The sequence below is a fragment of the Etheostoma cragini genome, chromosome 15 (genome assembly GCF_013103735.1).
Source record: "Etheostoma cragini isolate CJK2018 chromosome 15, CSU_Ecrag_1.0, whole genome shotgun sequence".
Taxonomy (NCBI): Eukaryota; Metazoa; Chordata; class Actinopteri; order Perciformes; family Percidae; genus Etheostoma; species Etheostoma cragini.
In genome coordinates this window covers 14,572,442-14,593,281 of record NC_048421.1, presented here as the reverse complement: position 1 = coordinate 14,593,281, position 20,840 = coordinate 14,572,442, and the positions used below count along the sequence as shown (strand labels likewise).

General features: G+C 40.4%; 1 protein-coding gene across 5 annotated transcripts in view; it reads right to left on the bottom strand.

Moving 5' to 3' along the window:
* Positions 1-3,341: 3,341 nt before the first annotated feature.
* The window catches only part of znf385c (zinc finger protein 385C), a 147,646-nt gene continuing 130,147 nt past the window's right edge, over positions 3,342-20,840 (bottom strand). For all 5 annotated transcript variants that reach the window (XM_034894810.1, XM_034894811.1, XM_034894813.1 and 2 more), the window contains 6 exons: positions 16,422-16,629; positions 11,298-11,666; positions 10,978-11,165; positions 9,693-9,791; positions 9,073-9,162; positions 3,342-6,477 (listed from right to left, as the gene is read on the bottom strand). In XM_034894810.1, coding sequence (XP_034750701.1) covers positions 6,247-6,477; positions 9,073-9,162; positions 9,693-9,791; positions 10,978-11,165; positions 11,298-11,666; positions 16,422-16,629 — 1,185 coding nt within the window. In that variant the 3' untranslated portion in view covers positions 3,342-6,246. The remainder of the gene's footprint in view (positions 6,478-9,072; positions 9,163-9,692; positions 9,792-10,977; positions 11,166-11,297; positions 11,667-16,421; positions 16,630-20,840) is intronic.

Below are 20,840 nucleotides of genomic sequence, written 5' to 3'. Positions count from 1 at the left end.
TATATATAGCAGTTTAGGAGTGGTAGTTAAAACTGTTATGTAATGATCTCCTAGTTCCACACAGGCATGTTGACTGGAGAGTTTAATGCAAGATAATGAGAAAACCTCAAGTGGAACATTTATGAAATGATATTACACTCACCTTAGTTTTTCCCAGGGGGTGCTATTATGTACCATCTCATTTCAATCATGTTCTTTTTAATGACTATGTAATAAAGCCAGCGTGCTGAGGTTACTTCACTGAAAATGGTTCAGTAATTGTATCAGTACACAGTGGTGTTAATTGTGCGCCTCCAAGTTCAAACAGCATGGAAGAGACTCCTTTAAGTTGTCTATACCTTCTCCTGTCAAAGTCTTTCTGTGTAATTTCTCGTGAAAACGTGAAATACACATTGTGTGCGCGCCAGCGCGAGGGATCGATTTGTCACTTGCCTGTGTGATTTATGAACTATCTTTCAGACTACACTGACCACAAAGGAGAAATTCACACTTGCTCCTTACACTCACAGGGCAACAAGGCAATGCCCTTGTGTTGCTAGCAATAATACCCCTTTACTCTTGCCTGACAGTGTGTCTCACGTCAAAACTGCAGCTGAGCATCCAGCTCTCCCAGGGACCCATGCCCCCCCCCTCCACACACACGCACACACACACACACACACACACACACACACACACAAACACCCTCTTTTTTTTGCGAAGAGAAAATAGACCATCTTCCTGGAAGCTGCTGCATTATCTCCATCATGAAGCGTCCGATTAACAAAACAATTCCACACAGGAGTGAACACATACAGTCTAAAAGGCGGTGCCACTTTTGTAATCTGTGCTTTCAGGCTTTTTTTCTGTGGGCTGGAAATACCAACTGCCCTCAAGCCATCAGTTAAGTCAAATGTTAGTTGTCATGCTGACTGCCCATGAGCCTCTGAGACAGATCATTTGAGAGCAAAGGGTTTAATCTGGGATAAGTCATGTTGAAGGCATTCTGAACTGTGAAAAAATCAGATCATAGTCATTTCTTTTAGTTTGTACATTCAGAGAGAAAGTGTTTGAAATTGCTGACATTATCCAAGGGGACATGTTGACACATTCTCTCCTACCAGTCAATAGAAAGACACAATTTAAGATCAATAAAGTGACTAAATGAAGACACTGTAAAAGCTGAAAAAGCAAATTGATTTACCTCAACTATCTGTCTCCTTCTCTCATCTTTTTTCTTCTTCTTTGACCTGACATAGACATTTGCAGCATCAGTGCAACAATAATGATGGCTCTGTATTTTACAGTGCAGTAATTGCCTGGTGCTTAATATGTGATCAGTACTGTGTAATTGTAAATATCTTTACAATACATACAGTAAGTATTTTCCTGATAATTCTGCACTGTTTTTACAAAATGGTAATTATCTGTGGTGAGTGCCAATAAATAATGAGAAGGGTATATACAAATGTGAAAATATTGTGTAATTTCACTCCATAGTTGCAATTGAAATGTATTCATGCAGTTTATTCTCCCCCAAAAATGACTGACCTGTAGTTACTACTATGGAACATTGCAACAGAAATAAAAATTGTATTTACAACATCACTGCAGTGTGCTTATGAATTTCCAAAATAAAATAACTAGGCACAATTGGCACAAGGCACTTTATGTAATACCATTTTCCAATATGCAAACAAATATGCAAAACTGAAACTAAAATCAGCAGCAGAATAGAATTAAACACTAAAACATTTAAAGTTTTTATCATTTATCGTTTTGTTTTCACTGAAATCAAATTGTATATAAATGTTCTGAAATAGTAATTTAATGTTACTCATTAAAAGAAGTAATAAGGTTTTCATATTCACAATTATAGTATCTACTGTGTAACAATAAGATTGTCTATTATTTGATGTTTATTAAAATAAAAGCTACATAAGTTAATACATATCTTATAATTAATGTACATTATTGTAACTATGCATTTTGTGTACAAAACAAATACAAATACAAAATATGAATGTTGAACAAATACTAAATACATTAAAGTTTGGACATACCTTCATGATATTAAACACAGTTACTATGAGGTTTCTGCTAATTACACCAGATTTTAACTATTAATTGTACTGTAAAATAACGTGCTACTGTTATTTTTGATCAAATGAATATCTTTTTCCACTAGACATTATGTTACATTATAAGTCATGATAGTTAACATACAATGAACAGTAAGCTAAATGTGGCTCCACAAAAACTGGTCATGTCTTTACGCTGTATTTTCTCCATCTTATAAATCTTATCCATTTGCTTTCAATTACACACGCACAATCTTTGTTTGTAAGGGGTGACTTCTGAGTAAGGAGCTTGGGCCGCTGACCACCACAACAGGAGATAAGGGTGTCACTGCCTCAATGCAGAGGAGTCAGATAAGATAATGGATCAATGCAGCAGATACACACCAGTGTCCCAGTTTAGCAAGGGCATCATGTCCTTCTGCCATATCACTGGCTTTAGTAAGTGCTGGGGATCCAATTGCTTCCCTTTAATAGGAACCACAGGAGGTGCTGGACTTGGATGCTGTGCTTATCTACTGTTTCCACAAAAGACGGACTGGTGTAAGAGGACGACATCAATAAATAATCCAAGGTCTCTCCTTCATATAAACAAAAAAACTGGAAAAATTAATACAGCGCTAACTCAGCTAAATGCACAGTTATCTGGTGAGATACAAAGTCTTTTATGATGCATGAAGATGCTCCTCTGCTGTTTCCCAGTGTCGAAGTTGGCTCTGGAATGGCCATCTGTGGAGACTCATCTGTAGATGAAGGAAATTAGCTATCCCTAAACCACATTAGCACTCAGGTATGTTATTCTATCACTCCTCTGTGTGCCACAGATGCAACAGAGCTCAGCCACTTGTTTCCATTTGCCATCACCGTTGTGTCTTGGCTAAACACCAGCGCTGCTGTCACAAAGTTGTGTTGTAAAATGGCTGTAAAATGAGTATCTGGGGGTTGCCACGTGAACAGATGCTGCGAGGGTGTTGCGCACTTTTCAGAGTAGCCTTCTCTTTCTGCACTTCTAACTCAGGATCCCATATACAGTACAATCTGTTTTTATTTCCTGACTCAGTTTTGACTGATTTATTAACTAGTATTTTTAAAAAACTTTTTTAAGATTTTAAGATTATTCGATCAAAGAAAGGGAAATCAATCATCTGCTTGAGTTTTTTTTCACCTTCTTTCTTCACACACCTTGTTATTGCTCAAATATTAATCTGAGTCAAAGTACTGCCTCACACACACACACACACACACGCACACACATACACACACATGCACACACAAAAAACATTCTTTACAAGTTCTAAAAGCTTTATTTTCCAAAATCCATCCTTTGTCCTCTCTATGGTACAGCACTGTAAGTGTTTTGTCAATCCATCCATGTGTACAGTGTTTCCTGCTCTCTAGAGAGCTGTGGAGGGATACCCTGAATGGATGGTCATGTTAGCATTTGCTCAACCTGTCACCCCTGAGAAGGCCTGTCTAATGTGACTTTAGAATATTGTCCAAAAAGGCCTTGAATTACATCAATAATTCAGTCACCGTCAACAAGGAGAAGAAAAAAAGCTCACTCAAAAAAAATGGTTTAAAATATTTTCTCTTGTACTTTAAAAAAACATGTCAGTAAAACCCATGTAAATAAGCAAAAAAAAAGACAGAAAGCAAAGCTTTTTTTACTCTCCACTGTATGTCGTACAGAGCCTACAATAACATAATCTACTCTCTTCTATGATAGCAGGTCATTATGATACAGATAACAATAACTCTGATACAACCTCTATAGTTACTCTATGATTTCTACATATAATTTGCCTTCTCTAGATTCTTTATTTTAAGAAAGTTTCAGTTCTTTAGGTCAGAGTTCCCACTCATCAAACAAACAAACAGTGAAGATTAAAGGCTGGCTGGTTCACTGAGTAGTGTGATTGGGGAGAATCACATCAGTATGGCCTCGCTTACCCAGAAAGACTTGGGGGTCCTCAAACAGAAATGTACATATAATCAAAGTTTTTGTAGAAGCACTAGTACTAGATGGCAATTACAGGGTTTTTACGACAGATGTCACTGCTGCATCACAGACGACTTTACATATTGCACAATGAGAAATGCATAGGATTTGCTCCATTACTGTAATTTATGAGTCCACACTTTGGTGTGAGTGATGAAGGAAGGAGGATGCGTACAATTTGAGTTCTTATGATACCTTGGCAACCGTTCATTTTGGCAGAGGGAGGGTTAAGTGTCAGTAGCTATATCCTGTGTGGTGATGAAGGGGTTGGGGGACAGCACACAGGACGGGCATGAACAGCAATATGACAGTTGATGTTGCGCTTGTGACACTTATCCCAAACACGTGTTTCTGATGTAACAATGTTTTGCTCAGTGGAAGTCATACGAAAGTTCTCCACTAAAGAGTAGAACAGCAATGTCATATGGCGCTGAAGCACCCTCTCCGCAGCGCGAGAGCAGCTATAAATGGAACGGCTCAGCCCAGAGTCACAACATGTGGAGATGGACCATAAGCGTCAAGCATCAAGGGCAGCACTGACAGGACAACCCCTTATTTCAAATGACTCTTCACTGACAATTCAGACTTGGCCCTTGGCTGTGTTGGAGCACATAATACATTGTTACAGTTGTGTACAGTATAGAATAGATAAAGCCATTAACACACTGGAAACACATCATAAACATAAACATACTGAATGTATTGCTTTATATAGGAGACTTGTCTTAGTTATGGATAAACCATAATGTGATCATTCTCGCCTGATAGTTTTTTTTTCTTTCAAATGAAATTGACATGGGATTGTAAAAACACACCTAGGGCAAAACAAAGGCGAATATCAACACAATTTTCATTGCTTTTGTAACTAAATCAGTTTTTAAGGTGCTTTTAATGTGGTTGCCATGGCACTGTGCTTTGTTCCTTCCCACGCTGTGCGCAGACACCGCAACAGGATGTCAATCAAGAATTGGCTAAGCTCCCCACCCACTGTCATCCAAACTTTCACTGAGCTCTAAAATCCCATCAAGTCTTCAAGTTATCCATTGTGTTTTCATTATGTGTGTAATTGTGTGTGCGTGCTCCTCATCATCATCATCTCATGCTGAGATAATGCCACAGAAAATCAAGGGCAACAGCGAGGTGACAGCGGGGTAAAGGAGGGAGGAAAAGAAAAATAGCAGTCACGAGGGGAAAGCAATAATGGCCTTTTGCAAATGTAAGACATCCATGGCTGCAAAAATGTTTTCATGCCGCTAGCTTGGCAAGAACATAATGTTCAAGTTGCATTGCATCAATGATGTACTGAACAAATAATTCTGAAAACAGATTTACAAATTGAAACAAAGTCAAGTTGACATGCTGACCTTTACTGGATCTAATGAGTGCTTAATCCTACATATACAGGGATACAAGAAAGGAAAAAATCTGGAGGGCGGTTGATGTGGCTGTGACTCAGATAGAAGTTTTCATTTGTACGAGTTAAGATCTCTGGGAAACAGCCAGAGGTGCAAAATGATGCTGACAAGTTTTAATATATGGGATGTAGTTATAGCTTGACATACCACTCACAGGACTGTTGGATAATTGCCACATTCGAGATGAAACGTGACAGCAATTGACCTCAGACAGTCCTTTAAGCTTGATTGTTGAAAACACTGAGCACTTAGACCGGCTTGCCCATCCATACAGGTGGATGCCTCATGTTCAGCTGCCCCCACCCACTCCACCCACTTTTCATAAAACCCCCAAACCAATAAGTTAAAATGTTTTAAAAGAGCATCAAGTAAAGGGACCTTCTTTTGTGGCAACCACACTAAACATACATCTAGTCTACATTTGTTCTCTAATAAATTACACAATAATATCCATAATCCAAACCAGTTTGACCCATGTAATGGCTATAAAAGTGGCCTCTGTGCACCAGTAACTGTCTGGAGGCCAGTCCTGCTCCGTAGGTCTTGATAAAGGGAACAGAAAGAAGGCATGATGGGGGATATTGGCCTTTATGATAGGAACAGCTCTCAGGCCTAATGGCCTCCTGAGCATCCGGACTTGTGCACTCTTTCGGTTGTAAGTCAGGCGGGCTGCATAGTTTGCGTGTGGCCTTTGTCATGTGGGTCACACTAAAGGAGGGTCTGGGGTTTGGTAAAGGGACAAGGATGGAGCTCAAAGGGGACGTGGATCAAGTCTTTAGTAGGGGGAGAAGAGGATGGGTGTGTGTGTGGCCCGCAGTGGCCCCGGGGCTGGCCGAAACAGTGCAGGGCCCAGGAAGGGGGTCTGGATGAAGGTGGTGGTGCCCACTGGGTGGCGCAGAGCCAGTGGGTTAGTTGCCAATGTGCACAGAGTTGGCTGGGTGAGGGGGCTGGGAAGGAAGCCAGTTGTCAAGCTCTTGGTCAGCTGCTTCTGCAAGGCCAGTTTGGTCTGGAGAGGACAGTAGGGGGGATGGTGAAAAGTGAGAGAAGAACACAGAAGAACACACTACAAGCTTCCTGAACTTGTGGCCCTTGTTTGCACACATAGAGGAATGCATATTTTATACATTGCTCCATACTAAATACCACACACAACTGGATTCCTGATAGCTTGTTGCAACACTCACAGACAGATATACATAAGAGGCTAATGCTAAGACTACAGTATGGACACACATTAGCTTTTTTCAGTCAGGCTTTAGTATATAACCATTTACTTTACAAGATTTTCTTTAAAAGCTACCGTTAATATTACTTAACATAGAAGCAGGGGGCTGCCTTGTCCGTCAATTTGGTAAATACTACATTACCAATGAGCCTCAGCAGCCACTGCTATACAGCAGCAAAATCAAAAAGCATTGTTCTTGAATTTGTGAACAAAACTCAACGTCCTAGTTACTGAATTAATCAAAAATGAACTATGAATCAAACACAAAATTAATTTAAGCGGCAGAGTGTATTATCAGTTTTCTCAACAGTGTAATCTTTAGCTTCTTCCTCTTTTTATTTGCACCTGTAACAGAATTGTTTGCTCTGTGAGTGATTGGATGTTTTTTAATAGAAGAGCCGTAGTTGTCATTGTTACCTTCTCCCCTGAAATATTTCTATCAACAGCCTTGTACCTTTGACTTTTTATTTAGGAACCACATATGGAACCACATGGCAAAACGTGTGAGTTAAGTAACCATAGAAATAGAATGAAACTAGAAGAGACATTGGACTGTTTAGCGTGGTCATTTGACTAGTTCAAGAGAAAATGGCAATTGTTTTAAGTTGTAATGGTGACAACACATATCAATGGGGCCTTGAAATGTGTCACACTCTCTAGCTTGAGAGCACTGTTTTGGCCTATCATTTAATGAATAGAATTCGATGACTTACCAATAGAAATTTGAAGCAATTAAATCCAGCAATCGTAAATTCCTCTCTGGCAGAAAGACAACCGACATAATGACAGAAGATGCCTGTCCATGCTTTGTACTACTCAACTGCTTGTTTGTCACAAAACCTCACCTCAATGAATCCGCGACTTGCCACAGGTCGGTTAATACGGAAGTTCATGTGGAAGTTAGCCAGGTAACAGTTCAATGGTTGCAATAGCAACTCTGACCCTCTCTGTGACCATCCTGTTCAGTTGATTTGAATGGGAATTTCCATTCTACTCTCATTCTATTTCTGCATGTAACATTGTCAATAGGAAAACATGTATAGGATTTTTCCAGAGATGGCAAAAGTACTCACTTCCTGTACTCAAGTAGAAGTACAGATACTTGGGTTAAAAAAAATACTCTGGTGAAAGTAGAAGTACTGATTTCACTCCTTTACTCAAGTAAAAGTAACAAAGTACAGGCTTGGAAATGTACTTAAAGTATAAAAGTAAAAGTAACCTTGCGAAAGACAACCATTTTTTATGGAAAGCTACCTGGACCACACAAATGGTACTAGAGTGCAATCTGAGAAACTTCAGTGGACAAGGAAAAAGGCTCTTTATGTGCCATTGGCTACATTTTAAATGGATGCCCTAAAACAACACATATATGATTATCGTGACAGAGACTGGGATTGGTTAATAAAATTCTGACTGCGTTACAAGATACAAATTCAATTGTGATTCTGTGAGCATTCACAGATTCAGTTTCTCTTTGTTAATCTTCCCCTTAACATTTATAGGAATCTAAATGTATGTTTGTAATGTGTGCTCAAATATGTCTTCTGGAAAATAAAAAAGGATGAAATATGAATTACTAAACAGACAATTAATAAGAAGTTCCCCATACTTTAAGCACATTTGCAGCACATAAGCCAGGAGTCGTTCTTGATGCATACTTTCTCAAACATCTCTCTCAGATAAGGCCGAGGATGATTGGGAATGTATTCCTGCTTGTCTGCCCAATCTCTGGGATCTGCATTTTCTTCGTTTTCAATCATGTCACCATCCATTGTAATATGTGCTAACATTAGCGCCATCAAGCCGCAATGATTTGCTGCGAATGAATGCCGCAAAATCTGTTGACGCGTCTTGTAGTGGTGCGTCAAGTGCAATGCATATTTTCCCATCCTATTAGATTTGGTATAAAAAATAATAACGGTAACTCCACTAAAATTATTTGAAACTAAAGTAACAAGCCAATTTTGTAAAATGTAAGGAGTAGAAAGTACTGATATACGTGTTAAAATGTAAGGAGTAAAAGTAAAAAGTCGGCACAAAAATAAATAGTAAAGTAAAATAAAAATATCTGAAAAACCTACAGTAAAGTAACAGTACAGTAAAATCTAAAGTATTTGTACTCTGTTACTTCCCATCTCTGGATTTTTCTTACAGAAATCAGTGGCCCCTGAAATAGCTACAGTGAGTAGCTGTTTAATGAGTAAAATTGGTAGCACCTCATGTAAAAAATTGTTAGGAACTATCCCTATATATAATACAATTTAAACATGGTTTCTGTTTTATCTCTGCTCAGTCCCCTGCCCCGTGGCCAGGCCTAAAATTGTGAATCTGAAGCTCTCCAAACAAACCCCAGACTCGGCCTCTCATGCCACTGACCTGCGAGGAGAGGGAGGTGAGATTGTACTGGCTGAACGCTTTCTTCATGGCAGACACAGCCATGCCTGCATAGCCACTCCATCTCACGTTCTGTATGGTGGAGGAGGAGAAGGAGGAAGATAAGAAAAAATGGGGAGGTGTGTATACGACAGGAGCAGAGAAGTGATTAATCTGGAGTGCTGATTCAGGCTGCTGTTGTCAGAGCTGGTCAGTTGAGGAGAGCAGGACTATTTTAGACCTGTCTCAGGGGTAGGGGACTCACTGAGTACAACAGTGTGCTTAACCTCTGTGACAGTACAGGCACACAAGCATGCTGCCTCAACAAGACATAGAAGCCCCTGAGCTCAATTTAATGAGATCTGTGAGTGTTTCTTTACTGTCTGTTGGGGCTAGGGTTAAATCAGTTAACTGTTCTGGAGATAAATTAACACTGGTGTTAAAAAATGCATTAGTTTACGAGCAAGACTGAAACTATTCCAATGTTGGCATATGTGTGCAACTTGTTCGGCATATCTGCTGTAGGAGAAAGGCCATTGTGTTTTGTTTGTATTCCTTGAGTATGTGCATTCAAATTTGCGTGACAGTGTTTTGTTTGTCTGTGTCTTTATGCTGAGACTTACCGCTAAGCTGGTGCTTGGCTGGCTCTTGCTGTGGGGGGTAAATTTGGGTTTGGGTGGTTTTCCAGCCAGCCTATCCTTGTGCCTTCTGCTATTCATGTGCTGCCGAGACCAGCAGAAATACAATCAACGAGCTAAATAACATCTGTTGTACCACAGTGGGACAGCTTCAAATGTTTTCTGCTGATTAATAATGGATACACACAGAGTATAACCGAAGTGCACAAAAATTTACATCACATTACTTGCTACGGCTGCCGTGCTATCTCCTTCTCTAGATGCAGTACTAACAGGCTTGTGTCCTTGTGGGATACAGGTTGTGTATTTAAGACCGGTGTAATGAATTTCAGGCTTTAAAGCAGCCTGGGTGCTCACACATGCCAGCATATCCTGTATCTTTCCATATTCCACTAGCGTACACTGTAGGCAAAGTTTTCAAGACAATCCCTTCACTCAGATGTAGTATTTAATGAACATCAAAAGGGGAGAAATTTCATCCCCAACTGTGTTTGATGCCAACGTATGTAAGTACGTAATAAAAGTGCACCAAGGTGATATTAAAAGTCTTTTTGAGTATGTAAAGTATTTTAAATCCCATCATACATATGTATCATTTTAATGAACATCATTTATGATCACTTTCGTAATTGTAACATTGGAGGTCAGTCTTGTTTAAGTTCAAAGTGTAATATCTCTTCATGTGTAAAGTAATTACTAACTACGTGCATGCAGTTCTGTTTTCCGATTAATTCTGCGGCCACATCATCTGTCTGTGGAGGAGAGGTAATTATATGCAACATTTCTCCACTGCCTGATGTGATAGGACTGGAGTGCTTTTCCCTGCAAAGTCAACAGTCCTTCAGTGCACTTTTGAACAAAATCCTATCAGGTAAGCAACACTTGCACATAGTATGCCTTAACAAATCTGCACTACTTCTAATTTTTTTTTTAATATACTGGGCAGGAAGCAGGGCATAGTCCCACAGTGATAGCTTTTGCTGTTTTGACCTCCTATTCTGATACTTTACAGCCAAAATGTTGTAATGTCTTTTGTGGTTCTAAAAATTTGGTATGTTGCCATTGCTTCACATACACATTTCTGTCCATTTCTCTGTCAGATTATACCAGCTATCATCCATTCATTTGTGTCAACTCGTCTCAAAATTAAACAGTTTTTCCCCCCCCACAATGGCCAATAAAATACATAATGTGAGTAGTACATATAATGGCTGACTAGACATAAATATGCAACATAGCTTAAACAATTCAGGTTTCTTTTGACACTTACCTGGCTAAGCTGGGTCTCAGAGTTCACAAAAATCTCACACACTTCACACTGATAGTTCTTGCTAGGCACGCCGACACTGCCTTTGCTAGCCAGCCTCTTGCTCTTGCAGCCCGCACGAGCTGCCACCACCTTCCCCCTGCGCCGAGGCAGAACACTGTGACCTTCCAGCATCAATTTGTGCTTTGTGCCTGGTGGAGAGAGTAGAGAGCTGGCAGGTTTGTTGTGGTTCACATTACATAATATTACAGACATGTGTTTGATGCTCAGATGTTCAACCAACCAGTGACAAATGTAAAAGCCTTTAATAAAAAGCCTTTTACCGCTGTTATGTGCTTCCAGTTGGGAGATGGAGTTGACTGTGACTTTACAGACAGGACAATGGAGGTGAGCCTTGCTCTTCTTTGGGTCCTTGTCTTCATCTGTATGTGGCTCGTCCTTTATGATGGACATGTCTGCCTGGCTGCCTGACTCAGTGATCGGGCCCGCCGCCTCGATAGCCTCTGGGACTTCAGGGGCACTGGTGTCTGAGGCAGTCTCTGAGAGCTGTGAGGATGGCGAAATCTGAGGAGAAGAAAGGGTGACCAACTCTACAGAGGAAACCTCAGATACTGGTGTCAGCATAACAGAGCTCCTGGGACTCTCCTCAAGCTTTGCCTCCAAGTTGGCTGGTTCTTGGTCAGACTGAAGACCTGCATAAAGAGGTAGAAAGGATAACATCAGCTGCGGTTCATTTAAACCTGTGATATTTCAATTCTTGGCCACTTGGTGGCAGCGGAAACAAGCTGTGAAGTTGATATCGGGAACTTGTTAGCAGTTGCTTGTTTAAACATCCAGTAGTTACGGAACAACAATATCATTAACTATGTTCAACAGATAGTTGGCAACAGCTAGTTATCATTAGCTAGCCTGCTATTTGGTGCTGAGCAGGTAGTGTGAGTAGGTTTTTAGAGCTTTTTCTCTGAAAACTACCTGTTGCAGCCAAAAACAATGCTATGAGAGCTGTAAGAGTGAATGAAAACAGTAACTTTATGTGCCTTGGAGCAAAACAATGAGCAGGAACGTGCTCTAAAGTGTGTAACTTATAACCTTTTGGTTCAGTAATTATTGGTAATGTATACATTTCCAAAATGTAATGAGCAGTTGATTACATTTTTCAAGTAACTTGTCCAACACTAAACATAACCTTTTTCTATTGCAGTTAATATTAACACCAACTAAGCATGATGTCTGAAAAAAATTAACCCAAATAAATTTCCTTGCATGTCAAATCAGCAAAACAGTTTTTTAGATTGAACTAACATCTTAAGTGCTAATATAAAGTCAGCTAAGTAAACTCCAAATAACCATTACTCTTGCCATGCAGTATTGGAGCCAACAATATAGTGCTTTTCAAGTGCTCGCTTTGTGCCATTATCTGATATAGTATCAGCCTTTTGTTTGAAAGCATTTGGATTAGTGTTGGTTTGGGCAAGTGAATGCCATCAGTTCCCTCCCTCCCCTGCTCCCTCCCTCCCTTCTCCAGTCCATTTCCTTTACCATTCAAATATCAAGTGGACCTGGACTCTTAGTCAATATAAACAAACCTATCGACTGCCGGGCATGGGCCGATAAGTCACTGGAGTTCCATTACACATCTCCCCTTCACCCCATTGCCCTCCCGAGGGGGCCACACACTTTACCCCAGAGCACTGTGCGCTACGCTTGCTGAATATCTCAATTTCATTTAGTGCGCTTTATCCCCACACACACTCACAACCCTCGTCTATGCAACTCTGCTCCATTGATTTTCCCTTTTACGTCTCAGAGTAAATTCATCATTGGAGATAAGGGTCTTCCTCTCTCATTCCTGCTTAAAAAAAAATAAAAAACTATATAGGAGCAAGATTAGACAGTCCCATCGCTGTAATGAGAGTGACCCCTGAGGGATTTGAGCTCCTGTTGGGTGAGGGGGGGAGCGGGGTATGATCCTAAGCTTATGTGAAAGACAGGGCCACCTGAGAAGTCTCTGGAGAGGAGTGATATTGATCAATGGATTTAGCCTACCTTTCAGAGGAAGACATGGAGGCTGTTGGGAGTCAAAGCCCTCCAAAATCCAAAGACCTCATTTGCAAAGAATCATTTTAGCTATCCCTGCTGTGTTCAAGACATCCTCTTTTTTTTAAAGCCCAAACTTTAACAGCTAAAAATCCACCCCTAAATCTTGTACTAAAATTAGTGCTGAAAGTATTGGTGCATTTATCAAGCAGTCAGAAAGCTGTGAAATTGGTTGTTTTCTTAGTCAAAAATCCTGTGGCTCTGATAAAGGTTTAAAATAACAAGACTGTTCCACTATCTTCTCTAAAAAAGGCTTGTCTGTCACTTGTTAGGTGTCCCACTTGTTGTCTGACTATCTAAATGATGAAAGCAAAGGCCAGCATATTGACAGTGCCAACAGGGCCTCGTGGTAGAACTACACAGAAGCAAATTATGGATATTTGGATCGATGTTATGCAGGCAATCATCAGTGTTCTTTAACATGAAAAGAATAATAATCCATGTTTTAACAGTTCAATTAAATCTGACAGACTTTTAGAATGTAAACACATCTGAAGAGATCTCAATTCAGCAAATGAATATGAATGTCAGACTTATAATGCACACACTTGCATTCACATACAGACACCAGGCACTCGGTTTAGCCGGCAAGCGCTGATCCAAATCAGCCTCAGAACATAAACAACTTCCCAGGGGGAAAATCCTCTCTTTAAATCATCATTACTACAGTGACAGACAGAGTCCCTGTAAAGACAGTTTCAACAGCGGAGTCAATCAAAGCAGAAGGTGATTGATGCTTGTCACGATTGATGCAGTCCCTATGTCTCTGGGCACCAGCGTGCCGCTCTCTCACTTGATCACTTGCTATGTGCTCACACCTTCCTTTATTGGTTCGGCACATGGCTAATAAGGATTGTTTAGGCCCTTCGTGGAATGAAAAACATCCCTGCTCTTCCGTATCTCTCTCCTTTATGTATGAATCGTTGTGGTACTATATGACAAAACATCTCTAGAAAGTAAGAGATTCTGGAAAGTTTTGCTGTAACAAGATAGAATTTAGATTTGTGTAACAGTTTGGCAACATGGGACATTTGTTGATAGTTTAAAGTAGTTAAACTGACAACATACAGGCCATCCCCAAGGGTGTTGAAGTTGAATTAGTACTTACATTGGCAGTTCAAGGTCCTGCGTTTGCGTCTGGCCCATGGTCATATTGCCATTACATTTACATTTATGTAGGTGTTCTGCTATATCTCTTAACTATTTTGTGACAAGGTCTAGACCTGGTCCATTCCACTGTGGCACCCGACCAAATACACTTGCAATTTGTGATTCATCATTTTTTTTATGTGTATTGTAGACAAAGTGCACTTCCACCATCCAGAAACTCACAGTCAAAAAGGGGTATTTGAATGGTAGCTGTCTTCTGTGTGTGCTAGTAGATATTTTAATGGCGCTGAAGACACTAACCTTGTTGCTCTACAGTCTGTTTATTCTGAACCAGACAGCTCAGAGGAAAAGCCGACAGGTGCGTTATTGGTTGATGATGGCAGACAGTGTGGGCATTACCCTCAGACAGCTCCCAACCAGCATTCAGTTTCATGGCAGACATTACTCATTTCATACAGTGTTAATTTGGAGCGCTATTCCATTACAGGTTGGCATTGTGGTGCATGCCACCACTGGCTCGCACTGCTGCATTTCAATTTCACATTAGGCCAATCACACAATTGAGCTTATTAAAGAGTGTTCCTCCTCACAAAATAGTCTTGGATCTGTAAAATTATTCACAGCATCAAACCATGACTTATGTACTTTCTTTCTCCTCTGACCCCCCCCCCTTTCCATCCATGTTCTTTCTCTCTTATTTCTCTCTCTCTCTCCTTCATTTCATCTTATCTTTCATTTTCCACTTACCATCTCGTTTTGTCTCCACTGCTGCTTCCCTCTTTCAGAGCTCCCCTTTGCAACAGCGGAATATTAAAATGAGATTTGATGAGAGTGTTATCAGGCTCCCAGTCTTTTGTCCACTTTCTCCTTTCTGAAGGAGACTCTTAGTGCTCAAGGCAAAAAGTGTGCATGTGTGTACGCGGGTGTCCACATGCACGTAAGCATGTCTGTAAGGGGGTTGGGGGTAAAGTACAAACTGTCTCCCTCTCCTCCCACCACCTTTATATCTCTTCTCTGATTTTCCATCTGGCATCCAAACACATTTTGAAATTCTGCTCAGATAGTGATCTTCTGCCTGGCCAGGGGAAGCGGAGGGGAGGATAGAGTTGGAAAGTAGAAGAGAGGGAGGGAAAACTGCTTTCCACTGCCATCACTTTGGATAGATAAATAAAAAGTGTGTACCTAGACGAGTGCAACATGAGAAGGTAATGTGCTCCCTCTGTAGTCAACATGCCATCAAAGCAATTGTGCTCTCCATGCTAAAGTTGCGTGCCGCATAGAAAAGTCAACATTTGAATTCTGCTAACAGAAAACCAATGCACTCCTCTTTCTTTATCAAAAGTTAAAATGTCTATATTTACCCCACCATTGTGAAACCATTTGAACTGTTTGTAGAGTGCCTTTGATTTCTTTCAAATTTATTTTGACAACCCCTCAAATGAAAACTCTCACCACTATTTTTCTCCCTCTCCACTCTGTGTCGTTTTTTTCATGCTGCACAAATACACCAATTCTGCTTCTACAACTATCCTCTCTATCTAACCGAGATAGATAGGAGAGCAAGGGAATCAGGCAGTGGAAATTAAGAGGCAAGGGCAGTAAAAACGACCCCAGTGAGGCTTTGATCGATCTCAGCAAGCCCACTTCTTTACACAACATCTCACAATCCCACAGCTTCGGAGTCCACAATCTATCGCAAGGCACAGGGGCCGAGGGACAGGTCAAAGAGGTTTTAGGGAGTACAGTTTGGGTTGAATTTGCTATTGTTTGATTGCACAGAAATACAGTGAAGATAGGAGGGTGAGAGAACACAGCGCTGTGGAGGAAGGTTTTGGCTAGTTCACACGGCATTGCAGGTGCCGTTGCAAAATAAGCCCCGGCAAGGAACTTATTTTGGTGGAATGTACTTTCAAAAGTTGTTTTAGTCATGCAACAGAAAACCCGGATTGGACAGATAGCTAACTGCCTGAATATACCCTCCAGAGATCTGAGGACCAGTTAACCATAGTCCTCATAAATTGACCAGTGTTTAAAATTCCAACACAAAGAATACGGAAGGTAACAGACATCCGGGCAAAAGGACCGTGATGCGATGAAATTTCCGGCAGCACCGGAGCAATCTTGGAAGTAGAATGTGGTGGCTATAGACTAGTGGTGGTTTTTGGAAAGATGAAATGCAGTATAAGTGGGAACTGAAGCTTTATCCAGTGATCATCAAGAGATACTTTCTGTTTACGTACTTGCTCCCTCCACTAAGCTTGTATCCATGAGTACGGGAAGAGCTGCCACGGATGTGGACGTCTTGCTCCTGTCCCGATCTCGTTCCCGGTCTCTTTCCCTTCCTATGGATGAGGCCTCCCCAGCTCGCCGCTGCCTGTTCTTCTGGGCCTCCATGGCTTTGAGCTTTCGGGCATGCTTGTGGCCCTTATAGTGGGCTTCTGCTTGGTTCTGCAGGAAAATTAGAGAAAAGCAGGTCAGGAGGGAAAAGCAGAAATGACTGTTTGACTCAATGCATTATGTGCTGGAAAGACTGAGCCCACGTGCAATAAATGTTAAAATGCACGCCTGAATATTCACTCTATTGCAGGCTTACACAAGACGAGAGTCTGTTTCCACCTGATAACAGCGCTGGCACATTGGGAGGCCAGAGGTATAATTGCATGTGTGATATGCAACAAGAGAGAGGATCCCATCTCCACAACTACCCGATTAATGTGCACTGTGAGAGTCAGCCTCTGCATATCCTAGACGTGTGGCAATACATACACACATCCGAGGACTCACAAAAACCCACAAATACAAATCAGATGGCAAACACATTCTGACTTACTGCAATGCAGTAATAAACACGTCCACACAAATTACCCTCTGGGTGGATCGAGATTTACCTTCACATTCTCATCATTCTCACGGCCCCGTTCAATCCGAGAACAAAGCCCGTTATCAGAGCAAGCGTGGATACATAGGAATAGCAGAGAAATCAATACAGATATCAGTCATTAAAAGCTAAAACAACCTCCAGGGATCAGCTCTCATCAGCTCCTGGCCTAGATAGAACATAGTAGAACTAGAACCCGGCTAAATGAGTTCCAAATTAAACCTAAAGTGTGAAAAACCTAAATTTCCACAAATAACACAAATTATAGAGAAGAGTTATATGGACATTTTTATTCCTTCAGTTAATGGATGAAGGATTACAAATAAATTGCTTTTTTACAACAGGTGTATGTTTTGCTATGTGGAGCAAGGTAAGTCTTGCAATGCTCCGAGCCCTTACTCAGTTTTAATTCTAAGAGAAATAAATCATGCTAATTCTAAGAGACAAAACAAGTTGAGTAAAGAGACTGGACTTCACTTTCAAGTGCTCCTAAGGGAGGAATAAGTATACAGAAATGAAGAAAAGAGCGTTTCCGTAGGAGCAAAATGGGAATATTTCTGATTACCTGAGCATCCACAATACATATCCCGTAAGAAATAAATGCAAAGTTGCTGTGTTGGTGCACGGATACAAGGTTCCAGGCACACATAAAAGCACCAGAACTGCCACCAGTCTTATGTATTAGCTCTATCTAAACATTAGCAGTATGAGAATGAAGTTAAACAGGTACACTTCACATTAGCGAGCCTAATAGTGGGATATAGCGAACACCTATGAATAATGTGGCTGTCAAAGCATCTGTAAAAACAACTTGAATACTTCAGCTCATCGTGTGACTGATCTGCTGTGAAAAGGCTTCAGAGATTAGCGTGATGTGACGAATTCTGCCAATGCCTTCTCTACCACCAGTCTCTCCATCCAATTCAGTCTCAGTGGAGGCAGAATGACAAGGTGTGAAATGAGCTTTGGTTTTCACATCACTATGACGGCCAGCAGGATACAGTACTCTTCTAAGGGATCCCTCATTGTCCGGTGATTAAGCAATCCTACGGCTAAAAGTAAACACTGGACTTCAGTATATCTGGTGCATAGACATTATGTTTGGTGGGCGTGGAACATGTCGCCCCATAGCTCTAAAATGGCACTGAATCATCTCTCCCAAAAATGACTTGCTTGTAGCAAAAATAATAAAAAGGCATATTAAAAATCAAATGGATTTGCCAATTGGTGTGATTAATTAATTCAACAATCATTGAGCTGGCTGTTTTGATTGTCGCGGTGCATGTTTCTCCTCAAATTACTAAACGTTCAGATAGGTGGTAACAAATGTTGCCTTTAGTAAATTTGCCAGACACAATTGTCTCTGTGATATTTGCAGCACCCTGGTATACATATTTGTAGCTTGATTATGTTCTATCTATGTTATCATAATGTAAAATTTTACATATGATGAAAAAGAGAAAATACATCAAATAATCTTGCAAAATCATTCATTTGCTTTCAGTTAAACACACACACACAAACAACAAATGCCCTCCTATCACATTGACCAAAAATTTAAATAAATAAATAAAAATATGAGTGAAATAACTGATGATTATCCACATTAGCATGCAAAAAGCTGTAATGATGACACTTTTTCAAACAATTTCATATCCATTTTAGTTTCACAGTAGAAAGGCCCAAGGAAACCAGAGGTCACTCAGGCCACTCAGGTCTTCTTCAGTGTGAAAAAAACAGTTAGCCATTTTGAGAAAAAAAGTTTTGCTTTCTTGCAGAGATGTTGGATGTATGTTTCTCATGTCTGTAAATGTAATTAAAAGCTACAGCCAGCAGCTGGTTAGCTTATTTTATTATTTTATTTTAATAACGACTGGAAACAGGGGGAACAGCCTTAATGGCCTCTTTTACACAGAGATTACGCAATACTGCTATAAGGAACATCCACCGTCATGCTGAGTCTGTTTTTTAGACTGAACCCAACAACATTGGAATTAATGCTGCCCAATGTGTGATTTTAGATGGCATGCCGGCATTATGGAAGCAAAAGAAGTGACGTGTAACACAACAGCGTTGGCGTTTAGTATATGTGTGTAGTCCTAGCATGCCAACTGTCCCTAACAGAAGTTGGTTAGGCTCTGTTACTACCTCTGCTGCCAGCTTAACAGGGGAACAACAACGTCCCTCCATTCCATGTCCGTATCTTTTATACTGAACAGCGAGGCGGAATAACGGCAAAACATCTTGTTATTAAATTGGTAAAAAGAAAAAGAAAAAAAAAGACACCTTGTGGTTTTGAGGGGGGTTGTGTGCTAGGCAATATCTCGTACAGGTGTAGCAATGTCCTGGTTACCTGGCAACCTGACAGTGATGACAAGACTCCAAGAAGTTACTGACTAAAAAATTGTCCGGCATACGCCTCCCCATAAAAGCAGCTTAGTTTCAAAGTGCAGTTAGAAATATTTTGTAACCTTAGAAGCGAGCCAGGCTAGCTGTTTCCCAGTTTTTAGTCTTTGTGCTAAGCTAGGCTAACTGGTTACTGATTCCAGTTTCATTTTTAGCATAGGCTGCCACTGCCCAATGTGAGACAAGTGCAGATTGGAGTCGCGACAAGTACCATATACAATGCTGATGAGAGACTTCTGTAATGTCAACATAGTAAAAATGGACCTACTGGACCAAGTTTGTTCACTGCTAGTTAGCATTCAACCAGGCTTCAGACAGGCTTCTCAGAGGTTAATGAACATGCTTTATTATGGCTCAATGGTACAAAAATAAGTTATGTAATAAAATAAATATGTAACAACTAGTAACAAAATAATAGCTCTTTTCAAATTAATAAATAAATATGAAATAATGTGTAAAATATGACCTATTCTATGTCAGCTCCAAAATCCAGCTTCAACTAAATATCTCTTCACACTTTTAAATGTAATGAGATCAGTGTTTTTGAGAAAAGTTTCTTAATTCATGGATTTCACAAATTTTAGTATGACAGTTATGTTGTAAACCGTTTAAATCTGAGCATGCAAAACTAACATCTGCACAATTTAAAATTTTTAGTATTGCACAATATTAGGCTACAGTGCAAATCCGCCATCATTATAGCAGAATTGGAGATGACACTCTGATTGGTTTATTGCATGTTACGCTCAAAACACACCTGTGAATTAATGAAGACACTAAGTACAACCCTTTTGAACCATGCACCAGGTGCACGGACACTTTTTTCCACCGCCAAACTAGCAAAATTGGATTTGGACCCGCCCTAAACGCACCGGGGCTATATGCGCTTCACGCCGTGTGCTAAGATCATTAAAATAGGGCCCATAGAGTGTTAGAGCACATACAGGGAGCAGATCAGACAGCAGAGCAGCATTGCACACTAAATGCCGAAAAGTGTAGCTTCTGTTGCAAAAAAAAACTTTTCATGTACCCTCTCGGTTGGGACAAGTGGGAGGCAGAGTGCACCGTGTGCAAAGCTAGCACATTTGTCTAATAAAGGTGCTGGAGATCTCAAAGCTCACATGGACACAAAGAAACCTTATTACGTCTTATTACATTGAAAAGGTGTTAAGAGATATATAAGAGGAAGGTGGATTTTGAAGCTGACACAGAATAGGCCATATTTAGAACATTATCTCACATTTATTTATTTGAAAAGAGCTTTTATCTTGTTACAGGTTGTTACATATTTTATTTTATTACATAAGTTATTTTTATACCATTGAGGCCTAATACAACATGTTCATTAACCTCTGAGAAGCATGTCTGAATTTGT